The sequence below is a fragment of the Erythrolamprus reginae genome, chromosome 3 (assembly GCF_031021105.1).
Source record: "Erythrolamprus reginae isolate rEryReg1 chromosome 3, rEryReg1.hap1, whole genome shotgun sequence".
Classification (NCBI taxonomy): domain Eukaryota; kingdom Metazoa; phylum Chordata; class Lepidosauria; order Squamata; family Dipsadidae; genus Erythrolamprus; species Erythrolamprus reginae.
The window spans coordinates 156,640,751-156,653,317 of NC_091952.1; the positions used below are offsets into that span (position 1 = coordinate 156,640,751).

The window sequence follows — 12,567 nt, forward strand, 5'->3', positions numbered from 1 at the left end:
CATTGAGTTTTAAACAGACAAAGGGAAATATATGAATAAGAATTGGTTGGGTCATCTCTATCATCTCTATCACTTTACAATAACATAGTCAGCATAGATCCCCATGGGGATTTCTACATAATATGACCATTTCAGTATTACATATGTTTTCTAAGTACTTTACTTTAAACTGTCCAATTTAGATTATTGTTTCAGCAGCTTGACAGATGAGTTAGTGACCAAAGCCTGCATATTGTAAATCTTTCAAGGTAGACAATAACAAACTTAGAGAACTAACAAAACTCGCATCGTCACAGTATTGTCAAGTGACATATCACAACTTCGCTAAACTGGGTGTGGGTGGGCGTGACCGCAGGTTTGACATCCCTGGGCTACAGTGACATAATTTTGCAAGTCTGAAAGCCATCTCCTCTCTTTTACTTTTACTCCCAAGAAAATCAAGGAGGGTCCCCTTCTAAAACACTTCCCATGCCCCTTTTCTTTGGGTAGCCTGAGATGCCTTTGAACAGGGATGGGCTACTGCCCGGATGGGTAGGAACACAGTGGGGTAGCGAAAATGGAGCTCTACCCCAAAGCACCCAATATGCAGTGAAAGATGTTGAAAGAAAATGCAGGGTGTCCTGCATAAGCCACGGCCACAGTGTGGTACTAAAATTTTGGTAGCCCTTCACTGCTTTTGAATGAATGCTGTCTAGATCTTCCTCCTGTTTGCAAAGGCCCTTTCCATATGCCATTACTTAACAATCCAGGATTCTTGTTGGTTTGATTCACATTTGTTTACTTGAAATTCACATTTACTTAAGTAAAATTAAATTAGAAAAGTTATAAAAGCTTATTATATAGGATGTGCTTACTTACTACCTACTGTTTTACAATAAGTTTTGCTCTTACTATTCAGGTGTTTCTCACATCACCTAAATGTTCTACTCCCCAAAGTTCTCTGGCATCACCAGGGTAAATATGCTTGTATAAGCATGGAAAATGTTTTAGCTGCAAAGTGTTCTATCTAGAATTGTGATCCTGTTCTTAGTCTTTAAATAACTTTCAGAAAGTGGGGGGGTGTCTTCTCACTGGCTCAATCTGCATTAGTTGATGGATCTGATTAGGTGGTAGATCTGATTTATGTTGTTGAAATACACTATTCCATTCATTTATCTGATTTTATTTACTTGTATTCTAACTTACAAGCCACAGATGTTTTAATGAAGAGCATAAACAAGTTATACAGTACTAGTGTACATATGGTAGCATATTTGCTCTTACCTTCATTAATCCCCTCAGCTTTGCTTCCCCTCGGAAAACTCTCACCCGCATCTTCTTTATGTTGAACATCCAGATCTAGCAACATGTTGATAAGCTCATTTGTTGCTTCTTCTGCTAATGAGCTTTTGAGATGCAGCGTGTATACTCCTTTAGTACAGAGCTCCTGGAAACAAAATATGGAGCAGTAGTTAAATCTAGTTAGCAATGCCAGCAATAGTATATGTTTAAAAACTCAGATCATTGCTATATTCTCCTCTACTTCATATCCACCAAAGAAGAGAAAAGTTCCACAGCCACAAAAGACAGTGGAGAACTCCTAACCAAATATTAAACATGTCTGATTCTAATGAGTTTACAAGGCTCATTGGAAGGAAAGCCAGCTATTCCCACCATCTGGGAATGTGAGATTAACATTCAAATTACAGATTAACAGAGTTAGAAGGGACCTTGCAGGTCATCTAGTTCAACCCACTGTCCAAGCAGGAGATCCTTACATCTACCTCTACCTAGGATCAAACTCACAACCTCCTGATTGTGAAGCAAGAGCTCCACCTCTAGGCCACAGCATATATAGTTCCTGATTCAAGAGTGGGTTCTTCAATTCATAAGATGCATATGGAACTGGTGACAACTAACAGAAAAGAAAATCAGCTATCAACTGACATTTCCATATTAAAAGACAAAAACAAATAGAGCCCAATTCAAAAGAAAAGAGAATAAAAGTTTTCCCAAATCTGAATCGAAGAAACAAAATCAAAACAGAAGTGTTACTATGATGTTTTGTGAAAGAGAAATGTTTTTCAAAAAAAATGAATCATAGGGTGAGCTGTTGCCCGGACGGGGAGGGGGGGGGGCAGTGGGGCAGCGAAAATGGAGTTCCACCCCAGAGCACCCAATTTGCACTGAAAGTTGAAAGAAAATGCAGGGCATCCTGCATAAGCCACGCCCACAGTGTGGTAGTAAAAAAGTTGGTAGCCCTTCACTGGTTACAATCATATAGTAGTATCCACTAAAAAAACGAGAGCAAATTGGCAGTCATTTCCAAGAAGGGGCACTGCTGATTCTACATGCAGAATAACTAGCAATTGCTTCTCAGCAGGATTTACTTTTGAAATCACTCCCATGTTTATTTTTATTTATTTTATTTTATTTATTCATTTGTCCAATACACAAATACATAGGAAGAAAAATAGACATGTAGTAATATATATAAGGGTAAAGTGAACTTAGAGGAGAGGATATATGAAAGAAAGAAAATATATATGATAAGTGAGAGAAAGGAAAGACAATTGGACAGGGGACGAAAGGCACACCAGTGCACTTATGTATGCCCCTTACTGGCCTCTTAAGAACCTGGAGAGGTCAATCGTGGAGAGTCTAAGGGAGAAATGTTGGGGGTTAGGGGTTGACACAATTGAGTCCGGTAATGAGTTCCACGCTTCAATAACTCGATTGTTGAAATCATATTTTTTACAGTCAAGTTTGGAGCGGTTCGTATTAAGTTTGAATCTGTTGCATGCTCTTGTGTTGTTGCGGTTGAAGCTGAAGTAGTCATTGACCGGTAGGACGTTGTTGCACACCCACACCTTCTGATGCATTGATTTCTATGTTTCATTCTTTTCTTTCAGAGTATATATACTGTATTCTCTTTCTTTCTTTGTAATTTTCTTTGCATTTTACTCAACTGATATACACCCTGGGCTCACACAACACATTCATCCATACTATACATTTGACATGTTTGGCTAAACCTCTGCAGGCCCACCCAAAGCATCTTATTGAACAAATCGTGGTTAAAAAGCGAAGAATGAGTTAGAATGATAAAGCAACTCAGCCTATTTCCCGAGCTTCTATTCTTCCTTGCAGTTTCTTAGCAGCCAGTATTCCTAAGGATTAACCTTTATTTCTAGGACTCCATATACATCCTTATATCTTGGAGAAAGTCAAGTCAAGGATAGAATTTCAGTTCTTCCCCCTTCTCTTCTTTTGTGCCTGATATTTTCTGGTAACATGCTGCTACTGATGCAATGGTGTACACTCTTCTGGTTTCCATTTCAACAGAGCCTGAATGTATGAACTCAATGAAACGGATCACGGCCACCTATTATTGCTTTTTAAAATAAAAAATGAAAACCTTTCTCCTTGAAAGAAATATTGTGGCCGCATGATGCCTACGCTGCCTACTTCAAACAAAGGCTGTCATGCCAACACTCCCTGCCTGAGCTGACTACTGTGATTCATAGCAATGCTTCATATCTGCCATCTTTAGTGACTGGGCATTGTGGCCTCACGTTAATGGTATCTGCCAAAAGAAAAGAGACACACTGACCCCTGCAGCTACCTTTGCCAATCATTTCAATAAAAAAAAGATGTCTTCTATTTGCTAGGTCAGATAGCAGTTTCTTATTTTCTTTTTCTTCTGTCTCTCAAATGCATAATTCAGCTCTATGCATACACATAGGCAATACCATCCATAAATTATTTAAAAGCCACTTATTTCATTTCTCTGTGTTATGCCTGCTTGGTGTCTGTCAGCCCTATTTTATAGCAGGAAATAAGAATTAGTAACTGGGAAGAGTGAGGATTGAAAAAAAGAAGAAAAAGATTAACTTTGAAAATGATCAGCAATATTCTTGGGTTGCAAAAGAAAACAAAACTATCATTTTAATCTTGATTTATGTCTTCCCCTTGCAAAAATTAAACAAAAAAACCCCACTGAAAATGTCAGATGACAAAAAGAATCCTAATCTTACCTCTTTCTTTGGAACATACTAATTTTTAAATTCCTTGCATGTCCAATCACACTTGACCAACAAAAAATTATGTTCTGTTCTGTTCTGTTCTGTTCTAGTCTAGTCTAGTCTAGTCTAGTCTAGTCTAGTCTAGTCTAGTCTAGTCTAGTCTAGTCTAGTCTAGTCTAGTCTAGTCGTCTAGTCTAGTCTAGTCTAGTCTAGTCTAGTCTAGTCTACTGTATTGTTCTCTTACTACACTACTGTACTATATGAGTCGAGGTGGCGCAATGGGTAGAGTGCAGAATTGCAGGTCACTGAAGCTGACTGTAGATCTGCAGGTCAGCAGTTCAAATCTCATCACCGGCTCAAGGTTGACTCAGCCCTCCATCCTTCCGAGGTGGGTAAAATGAGGACCCAGATTGTGGGGGCAATAGGCTGGCTCTGTTAAAAAGTGCAGTCCTGAGTCTAAAGAGAAGGGCAGCATAAAAATAATAATAATAATAATAATAATAATAATAATAATAATAATAATAATGAATGAATGAATGAATAAATGAATGAATGAATAAATAAATAAATAAATGAAATACTGTACTGTACTGAGCATGCCACAATGTGCAATAGAGGATTTTGGGTTAGTTTGTTGTTGTTGTTGTTGTTGTTGTTGTTTTGTGCCCTCAAGTCAATGTTGACTCCTGGATTTTCTTGACAAGATTTCTGAAGTGATTTGCCATAATCTTCTTTCAAGGGCTAAGAAAGAAGGACTGGCCCATGGTCTCATAGCTGACTTTGCACCTATAATGTATGGTGTCCTGATTTCCAGCCTGGTACCTGAACCCCTACATCAAACAGGCTCTCATCCAAAAGAGATCAGTCCCAAGAAATTTATTTATATTTCTTTGCAAAGAACTGTGTTTGTGTGCATGTAAGAGCATGCAATTGTCAGCTACTACTTTCACTCTGAAAATAGTGATGGATTACATAGACAAGTTTCCCATCCCATAAAATGAAACTATAAGATTGTACCTTTGTCATGTTAAGGAATTGCTCACAGGTCAGTGGATCATCTTCAGGAAGACTGCAGAGGGGCACAGTACTAATTTCTTGAAGAACAGCATTAATACGAAATTCTATTAAGTCATTCACTCGATCAAGTAGCAGCTCAAGGTTATCTTGAAAAGCAAAGAAGACATATTTCATTACCAAGACAATCTGTTTAATAGCAAAGCCTCTCTGTGAAAACATTTATGAAGAACATGGCAGTATTTCACACTAACTTTAAGTATCATGTTTTGAGGATAACAGAATTCATCCTCAAAATTGCCAAGGGAACAAAAGAAAACATTCCAATGGAATCAGTCTACAAGGTGCTCAAAACAGAGTGCAGCTTTTATATGCCCTTAAAGAAACGAGAAAAGTACCGGCATTGACACAGTGTCTTATTAGTATGAAGACTGACCAACGGTCTGTAGACTAATAGAGGAAAGCAGCAGATGAAGACTTCATATTTATTGATTTATTGGGTCATTCTTTCAGCCTTTCCTCCAAGAGCTCAAGGCTGTTTACATAAGGATCGTCTTCCAGTTTATCTCTTTCTGCCTTTCCAATAAAAGCAGGTTGCAAACACAAGTTTGTTACCCTAAGCTAAGCCCCCCCCCCTTTTTTTTTTTTACAAACCACAATGGCTGTGTTCTCACTACAGGCTAAGCCAAATTCAAAGAAACATAATCATAGATGCCTTTTTCTGCAACAGGGTGAGTACTTGAATGTACACTAAAGATAAAAAGGCCCCACAGGGCAAGGACTGAGCATCTGGAAAAGATACTTTTTCCGCCCATGTAAATAAAAAACTTTATATTTCTTCTGCTACACTCTCAACAGCAACACCATACTATATGAATTCTCGAACAAAAAAGATCAATGAATATCACAATAATACAGTAATAGAGTTGGAAGGAACCTTGGAGGTTTTCTCATCCAACCCTCTACTCAATCAGGAAACCCTGTAACATTTCAAACAGTTGTCCTATCTCTTCTTAAAGACATTCAGTGTTGGAGCACCCACAGTTTCTGGAGGCAAATCATCCCACTGATTAATTGTTCTGTCAGGAAATTTTTCCTAAAAACTGGGTTGGTTCTCTCCTTGATTAGCTACCATGCATAGCTTCTTGCCCTGCCTTCAGGTGCATTGAAGAATAGTTTGAGTCTCTCTTCTTTGTGGCAACCCCTTAGGTCTGTAGAAGGCATGCAGAACCATATCTGAGGGCATGTGAGGCGTTGCCCTGTCAGCTCCAGCATGCATGTGCGCTCCGGTCAGATGATTTGTGGCCTTCTGGGGGGTGGGGGGAGATTGTTTTCGCCCTCCCCAGGCTTCAGGAAAGCCTCTGGAGCCTAGGAATAGTGAAAAACAGATCCAAAGGGCCCACTGGAAGTTCTGGTTGGCTTGTTGAGCCATTTTCCACTGCAGAAAGCCTCCTGAAGTCTGAGGAGGGCAAAGAATGGCCCAATGGGACTACCAAGTCCGGAGGCTTCAGTGAGGCCTGCACGCATTCGTGGGCGGGGGGGTAGCATAGAGGAGATTGTGCACACACATGTGCAGGGGGAGGGCACTGCATTATGGGTATGGGCACGCATGAACTCCCTTTTGGCACCCAAGCAAAAAAAGGTTCACAATCACTGTTTTAGGTATGGGAGCACTGCTATTATGTCACCCATAGCCTTCGTTTTCATTAAACCAGACAATTTCTCTGTATTAGAAAAAATGAACCATAGGTGATAAATTGTCTACCGGCATGCCTACTTCCTGAAGATCCACATGTCTATCTCCACAGTCCAAACCAGTGTTCCCTCTAATTTCTTTTGGGGTGGGCGGAAAATATAGTGTCTGAGCAGCAGTCCCTTCGGGACTGGGCGGCACAGAAATAATAAATAAATAAATAACTAACTAACTAACTAACTAACTAACTAACTAACTAACTAACTAAATAAATAAATAAATAAATAAATAAACAAACAAACAAACAAACAAATAAAAAACCCACCCTGTTTTGCCTCAGAGAATTTCAAAATAAAATACTGTACTGTGTGTCTATAACAGTGAGCTCATAATAGGGCAACTCTATCAATATCAAAATGCCACTTAAATAGTTGAGCTAATTTCAAACTAGATTTTGATTTTCTTTCTCTCTTCCTTACTCCCATTCTTTTTCTTTCTCTTTTCCTTCCTCTCTTTTTTCTATCTGTTTCTCTCTCTTCCTCTCTTCCTCTCTCTCTCCTTCCCTCTCACTCTTTCCCTCTCGGCTTCTGGGCAGGTTTGGAAAACTCTGAGTTGATGATGATTTTTAAGTGAGCGATTGCTCACTGCTCAGCTTAGAGAGAACTATGGTCCAAACTAGGAAGAATTAAAAATAAATAAATAACAACTTTGGCAATGTTCATGAATTTCCATCATTACTGCAGGAACTATCTATATAGCATGAAGATTAGACAGATGCAGCATTTTTCAGCCTTGGAAAGATTTAAGATGTCTGCATTTTGACTCCCAGAATACCCCAGACCAGACAGTGTGATAGCTGAGGAATTCTAAGAGTAGAAGTCCAGATATCTCAAAGTTTGGGAAACACTGAGCTAGACTATACACAATGACTTACCAAGTTTACTGAAAATGTTCTCTAAATAGGTTTCAATATTCAGGGATGTCCAGGTCAGTGTAGTTATTCCTGGTTGGATCAACTCGTCCACTTTAGCCACATGAGGAGCCATTAGAGTAAGAAGTGGGATTTGGATTTTTGATTTTATTCTCTTATATTCTGCAAGTATCAGCTGAAAAAGAACCAACTAAAATTGTATCTGATAGTATAATTGCAGATTCACTTAACTGGTCATGATCTGTTGCATACATTTCAAAGTTTATTTGCATAATCTGTGTCTGAAAATAGAAATACTGAAAATAGGACAATAATCAAGTATTGCAATTGGAAATTAAGAGGAAGTAAAACAGGGTTATCGCGATTATTTTTCAGCACATTGAAGTATAAAGTGTGCAGACATGCTTTAATGACAACTAGACTGGGACCTGCAAACTTCCTCTTTTTTTTTGTTAGCTAATGAAACAAATTTAGCCATAATTTATTCATCTTTACATCTGAGTCATATCCCTGTTTCAGGGGTTAGAGAACCTGAATCCTTTTATGGGTATGTTTAACAGCAAATGTTATGCAACTATTTAAAGAAGTTGGGGGGGGGGGATCTTTTTTTTAAAAAAATAAATGAATAAAGCCTTTACCTGTAGTTTGCTGAAATTTTGTTTGTATGCATCCTGTTTGTCTTGAATAGCAATGGCCAGTGGTGGGATTTCTAGGCCCATGCGTGCCATGCACTTAACTTCCCTGATTAATGTGAAAATCTCGGGATCAAAATTCACAAATATTTCTCCAGTCTCTGGAGCTTTCACCAACAATGATGCCTGAAGTCCTACTTTAATTAGCTCAACCTAGAAATAACAAATATCCCACATATTAACCTCATGAAAAAGCAGATTATCACAGACAGATATCAAGAGTAGTGGAGAAGAACTAGTAAACAGGTTCAGCCACACATAAGGATTTGACATTTTCTGACCTAAACAGTGATAGATCCCCGCTCTTCTAGCTATAGTACGTAAAACTTTCCTTGACGGTTATATAAATGAAACTGAGGGACTAATTAATGTAGCAGAGCGCACTGATCATATTGGTTTATTATCTCAGAATAGAATAGAATAGAATAGAATAGAATAGAATAGAATAGAACAGAACAGAGTTTTTTATTGGCCCAAGTGTGACTGGACACACACAAGGAATTTGTCATTGTTGTATCTGCTCTCATAAAAGAAAAGATACATTTGTCAAGAATCATGAAGTACAACACTTAATGATTGTCATCGGGTACAAATAAGCAATCAGGAAACAATCAATATTAATATAAATCGTAAGGATACAAGCAACAAGTTACAGCCATTCAGTCATAAGTGGGAGGAGATGGATGATAGGAACAATGAGAAGACCAATAGCAATAGCAATGCAGCCTTAGCGAATAGTTTGACAGTGGTGAGGGAATTAATTGTTTAGAAGAGGGATAGCGTTCAGGGAAAAACTGTTCTTGTGTCTACTTGTCTTGGTGTGCAGTGCTCTATAGCATTGTTTTGACTGTAAGAATTGAAACAATTTATATCCAGGATGCAAGGGATCCGTAAATATTTTCACTGCCCTCTTTTTGACTCATGTAGCACACAGGTCCTCAATGGAAGGCAGGTTGGCAGTAATAGTTTTTTCTGCAGTTCTGATTAGCGTCTGAAGTCCGTGCCTGTCTTGTTGTCTCATATTTGCACTGTTGCTACAGTCCCAAGTGTAATTTTAAAAAACCACTGAATTTATATTAACATCTAAGTATATTAATAGCAAAAGATTCCATAATGTTCATTATAAAAACATGCAACCTGTTGCAGTACAATACCTGTTTAAGCCATCCTTTGTGGTAGACAATTTCAAACTCTAGGAGAACTTTAGCCACTCTATTGTAGTTGCGAATTATAGGCTTTGCCTCTTCTGTCTGCAGAACTGTGGAATGTTTTTGAAATAGATTCATGGGTTCCTGGATTCGGTGAAATAGCTGTCGAGCCCACAAGATCTTACCAGCCATGGGAGGAAGATTACGAGCCAGAGGAGGATCATTCTTGTGTTTTGAGTACAGCTTAGAGACCATCTCAATGTCACGATCGTAGTTTTGTAGGATGATCTGATATTTATTAGCAATGCCAAGATTAGGGATTCCAAGCCTATTAAAAAAACATCACCATAATCAAGAAGGTTCAGTACATTATTTATTTTTCAATGAATTATTCTGAATAAGATACCAAAGATTAGTTTAACTTTCTGAAACAGTATATTGACTCATTCATCAGTCCCACAGGATCACCAAATCATAGCACATTGGTAAGTCAAACACGAATGGACAAACGTACCTTACTGTATAACTAAGAAAAAAGTAGATTTATTTATTTGCATGATAAAATATGATATGTATTATTTTGTCCCATAAATTTTAAGTAGAAGTGTGCAAAAGATATCAAACTTAAAATACTTTCAAGCTCAAAAAGTCATATGAGTACAAAATGGTTCTGAATTTCTTAGGATTCTCTAACCATTTCAAAATATTGTATTGCATTGCACTGTATTGTACAGTGATACCTCATCTTACAAACGCCTCATCATACAAACTTTTCGAGATACAAACCCGGGGTTTAAGATTTTTTTGCCTCTTCTTACAAACTATTTTCACCTTACAAACCCACCGCCGCCGTTGGGATGCCCCGCTTCCAGACTTCCGTTGCCAGCGAAGCACCCGTATTTGCGCTGCTGGGATTACCCTGAGGCTCCCCTCCATGGGAAACTCCACCTCCGGACTTCCGTGTTTTTATTTATTTATTTATTTATTTATTTTATTATTTGGATTTGTATGCCGCCCCTCTCCGAAGACTCAGGGCGGCTCACAACAAGTGAAAAACAATCCAATACAATCCAATTAATTAAAATATTATAAATTTAAGAAAATCCCCTATACTAACATACACACATACAAGCATACCATATATAACTTCAACGTGCCCAGGGGGAGATGTTTAGTTTCCCCATGCCTGACGGCAAAGGTGGGTTTTGAGGAGTTTACGGAAGGCAGGAAGAGTAGGGGCAGTCCTGATCTCCGGGGGGAGTTGGTTCCAGAGGGCCGGTGCCGCCACAGAGAAGGCTCTCCCCCTGGGGCCCGCCAACCGGCATTGTTTAGTTGACGGGACCCGGAGGAGGCCCACTCTGTGGGACCTAATCGGTCGCTGGGATTCGTGCGGCAGAAGGCGGTCTCGGAGATATTCTGGTCCAGTGCCATGAAGGGCTTTAAAGGTCATAACCAACACTTTGAATTGTGACCGGAAACTGATCGGCAGCCAATGCAGACTGCGGAGTGATGGTGAAACATGGGCATACCTGGGTAAGCCCATGACTGCTCTCGCAGCTGCATTCTGCACGATCTGAAGTTTCCGAACACTTTTCAAAGGTAGCCCCATGTAGAGAGCATTACAGTAGTCGAACCTCGAGGTGATGAGGGCATGAGTGACTGTGATGCTTGTGATGCTGCAGGGGAATCCCAGCAGAGGAATCCCAGCAGCGCAAAAACGGGTGCTTTGCTGGCAACGGAAGTCCGGAGGTGGGGTTTCCCAGCGAGGGGAGCCTCAGTGAAATCACAGCATCGCAAAAACACAGAGGTCCAGAGGTGGGGTTTCGAGGACTTCGGTGTTTTTGCGATGCTGCGATTTCACTGATGCTCCCTTCGCTGGGAAACCCCACCTCCGGACTTCCATTGCCAGCAAAGCGTTTGTTTTTGCGATGCTGGGATTCCCCTGCTGTGATTTCCCTGCAGCATCGCAAAAACACAGAGGTCCGGAGGTGGGGATTCCCATGGAGGGGAGCCTCAGGGAAATCCCAGCAGCGCAAAAACGAGCGCTTCGGCTGGCAAAAGGGGTGAATTTTGGGCTTGCACGCATTAATTGCTTTTCCACTGATTCCTATGGGAAACATTGTTTTGTCTTACAAACTTTTCACCTTAAGAACCTCATCCCAGAACCAATTAAGTTTGTAAGACAAGGTATCACTGTATTTTCATTTCTGTAATGTATATTGCACTGAATTCCAAAAAGGCTTTGAGCAGCTTGCAGTCATATAAAAGGACAACAAAAAGAACTTAGAAAAAATAACAAAACTCCAAAACTCAACAAAAAATCCATCTCCTAGCCATTTATATTGCAGGAAAAATGGTCCTACCAGCAGCACTATAATCGTCTGTTTTACCCTTGAAAAAGTGATTCTTGGTTCCAATACTACCAGTAACATTGGAACATCTTTTTCAAACTGTAAAACAAAGTTTTAGATTCCAAATCTTTGGAATTCTAAATGATTTTTATAACAAGTCAAACCATCTTTTGTTTGTGGAAGTGTTCAGTTAACTTTTTTAAGGAAAGGTTTTGTTATTCTTCTCTGCTGTTATCTGTTAAATAAGCCATATATTTTATTTCAAAGAAACTATGGGAAGCATGGCAAGCTAGCTAAATTTACCAAGATTAGCAAGATAAACGTTTTTTTAAAAAAACATGTGTCACACTAGGATTTTAAGAATGGATGGACATTACGTATCTTATGCTGGGTATATAGGAAAGGTGAAGGTTCTTTAGGTTATACGGTTTGATTCTGTTCTCAATTTTTGTTTTGGTTTGATTAATTTCTCAAATTATATGAATGTATACATGATGCTGAATTGACAATTTTGGCATTATTTTGCTTGGTATACAGCATATGATAATCCTATATAACTAGAAAATAAGTGACTCTACTCTAGATCCAAGACATGATTTTGTTATCTACTTTTTAAAGTCTTTGCTCTCAAAAAAAGTGAAGTTGATGTTCTATATGGTCCAGATTTAATGATTAGTAGTGTTGGGCGATCTTCAAGAAGTTCGGGTTCGGCGAACTCACCCGAACTTTGCGCC

At 39.1% G+C, this 12,567-nt stretch overlaps 1 protein-coding gene across 3 annotated transcripts in view; it reads right to left on the reverse strand.

Annotated features, from left to right (window-relative positions):
* Nucleotides 1-12,567, reverse strand: part of DNAH5 (dynein axonemal heavy chain 5) — a 189,312-nt gene that overhangs the window by 140,920 nt on the left and 35,825 nt on the right. For 2 of the 3 annotated variants that reach the window (XM_070747103.1, XM_070747104.1), the window contains exons 14-18: nucleotides 9,489-9,810; nucleotides 8,281-8,487; nucleotides 7,646-7,817; nucleotides 5,022-5,167; nucleotides 1,264-1,426 (exon numbers count right to left, since the gene is read on the reverse strand). In XM_070747103.1, the coding sequence (XP_070603204.1) occupies nucleotides 1,264-1,426; nucleotides 5,022-5,167; nucleotides 7,646-7,817; nucleotides 8,281-8,487; nucleotides 9,489-9,810 (1,010 nt within the window). Of the gene's footprint in view, nucleotides 1-1,263; nucleotides 1,427-5,021; nucleotides 5,168-6,150; nucleotides 6,217-7,645; nucleotides 7,818-8,280; nucleotides 8,488-9,488; nucleotides 9,811-12,567 lie in introns of those variants that run through there. The other variant, XM_070747106.1, reaches the window with a different exon arrangement.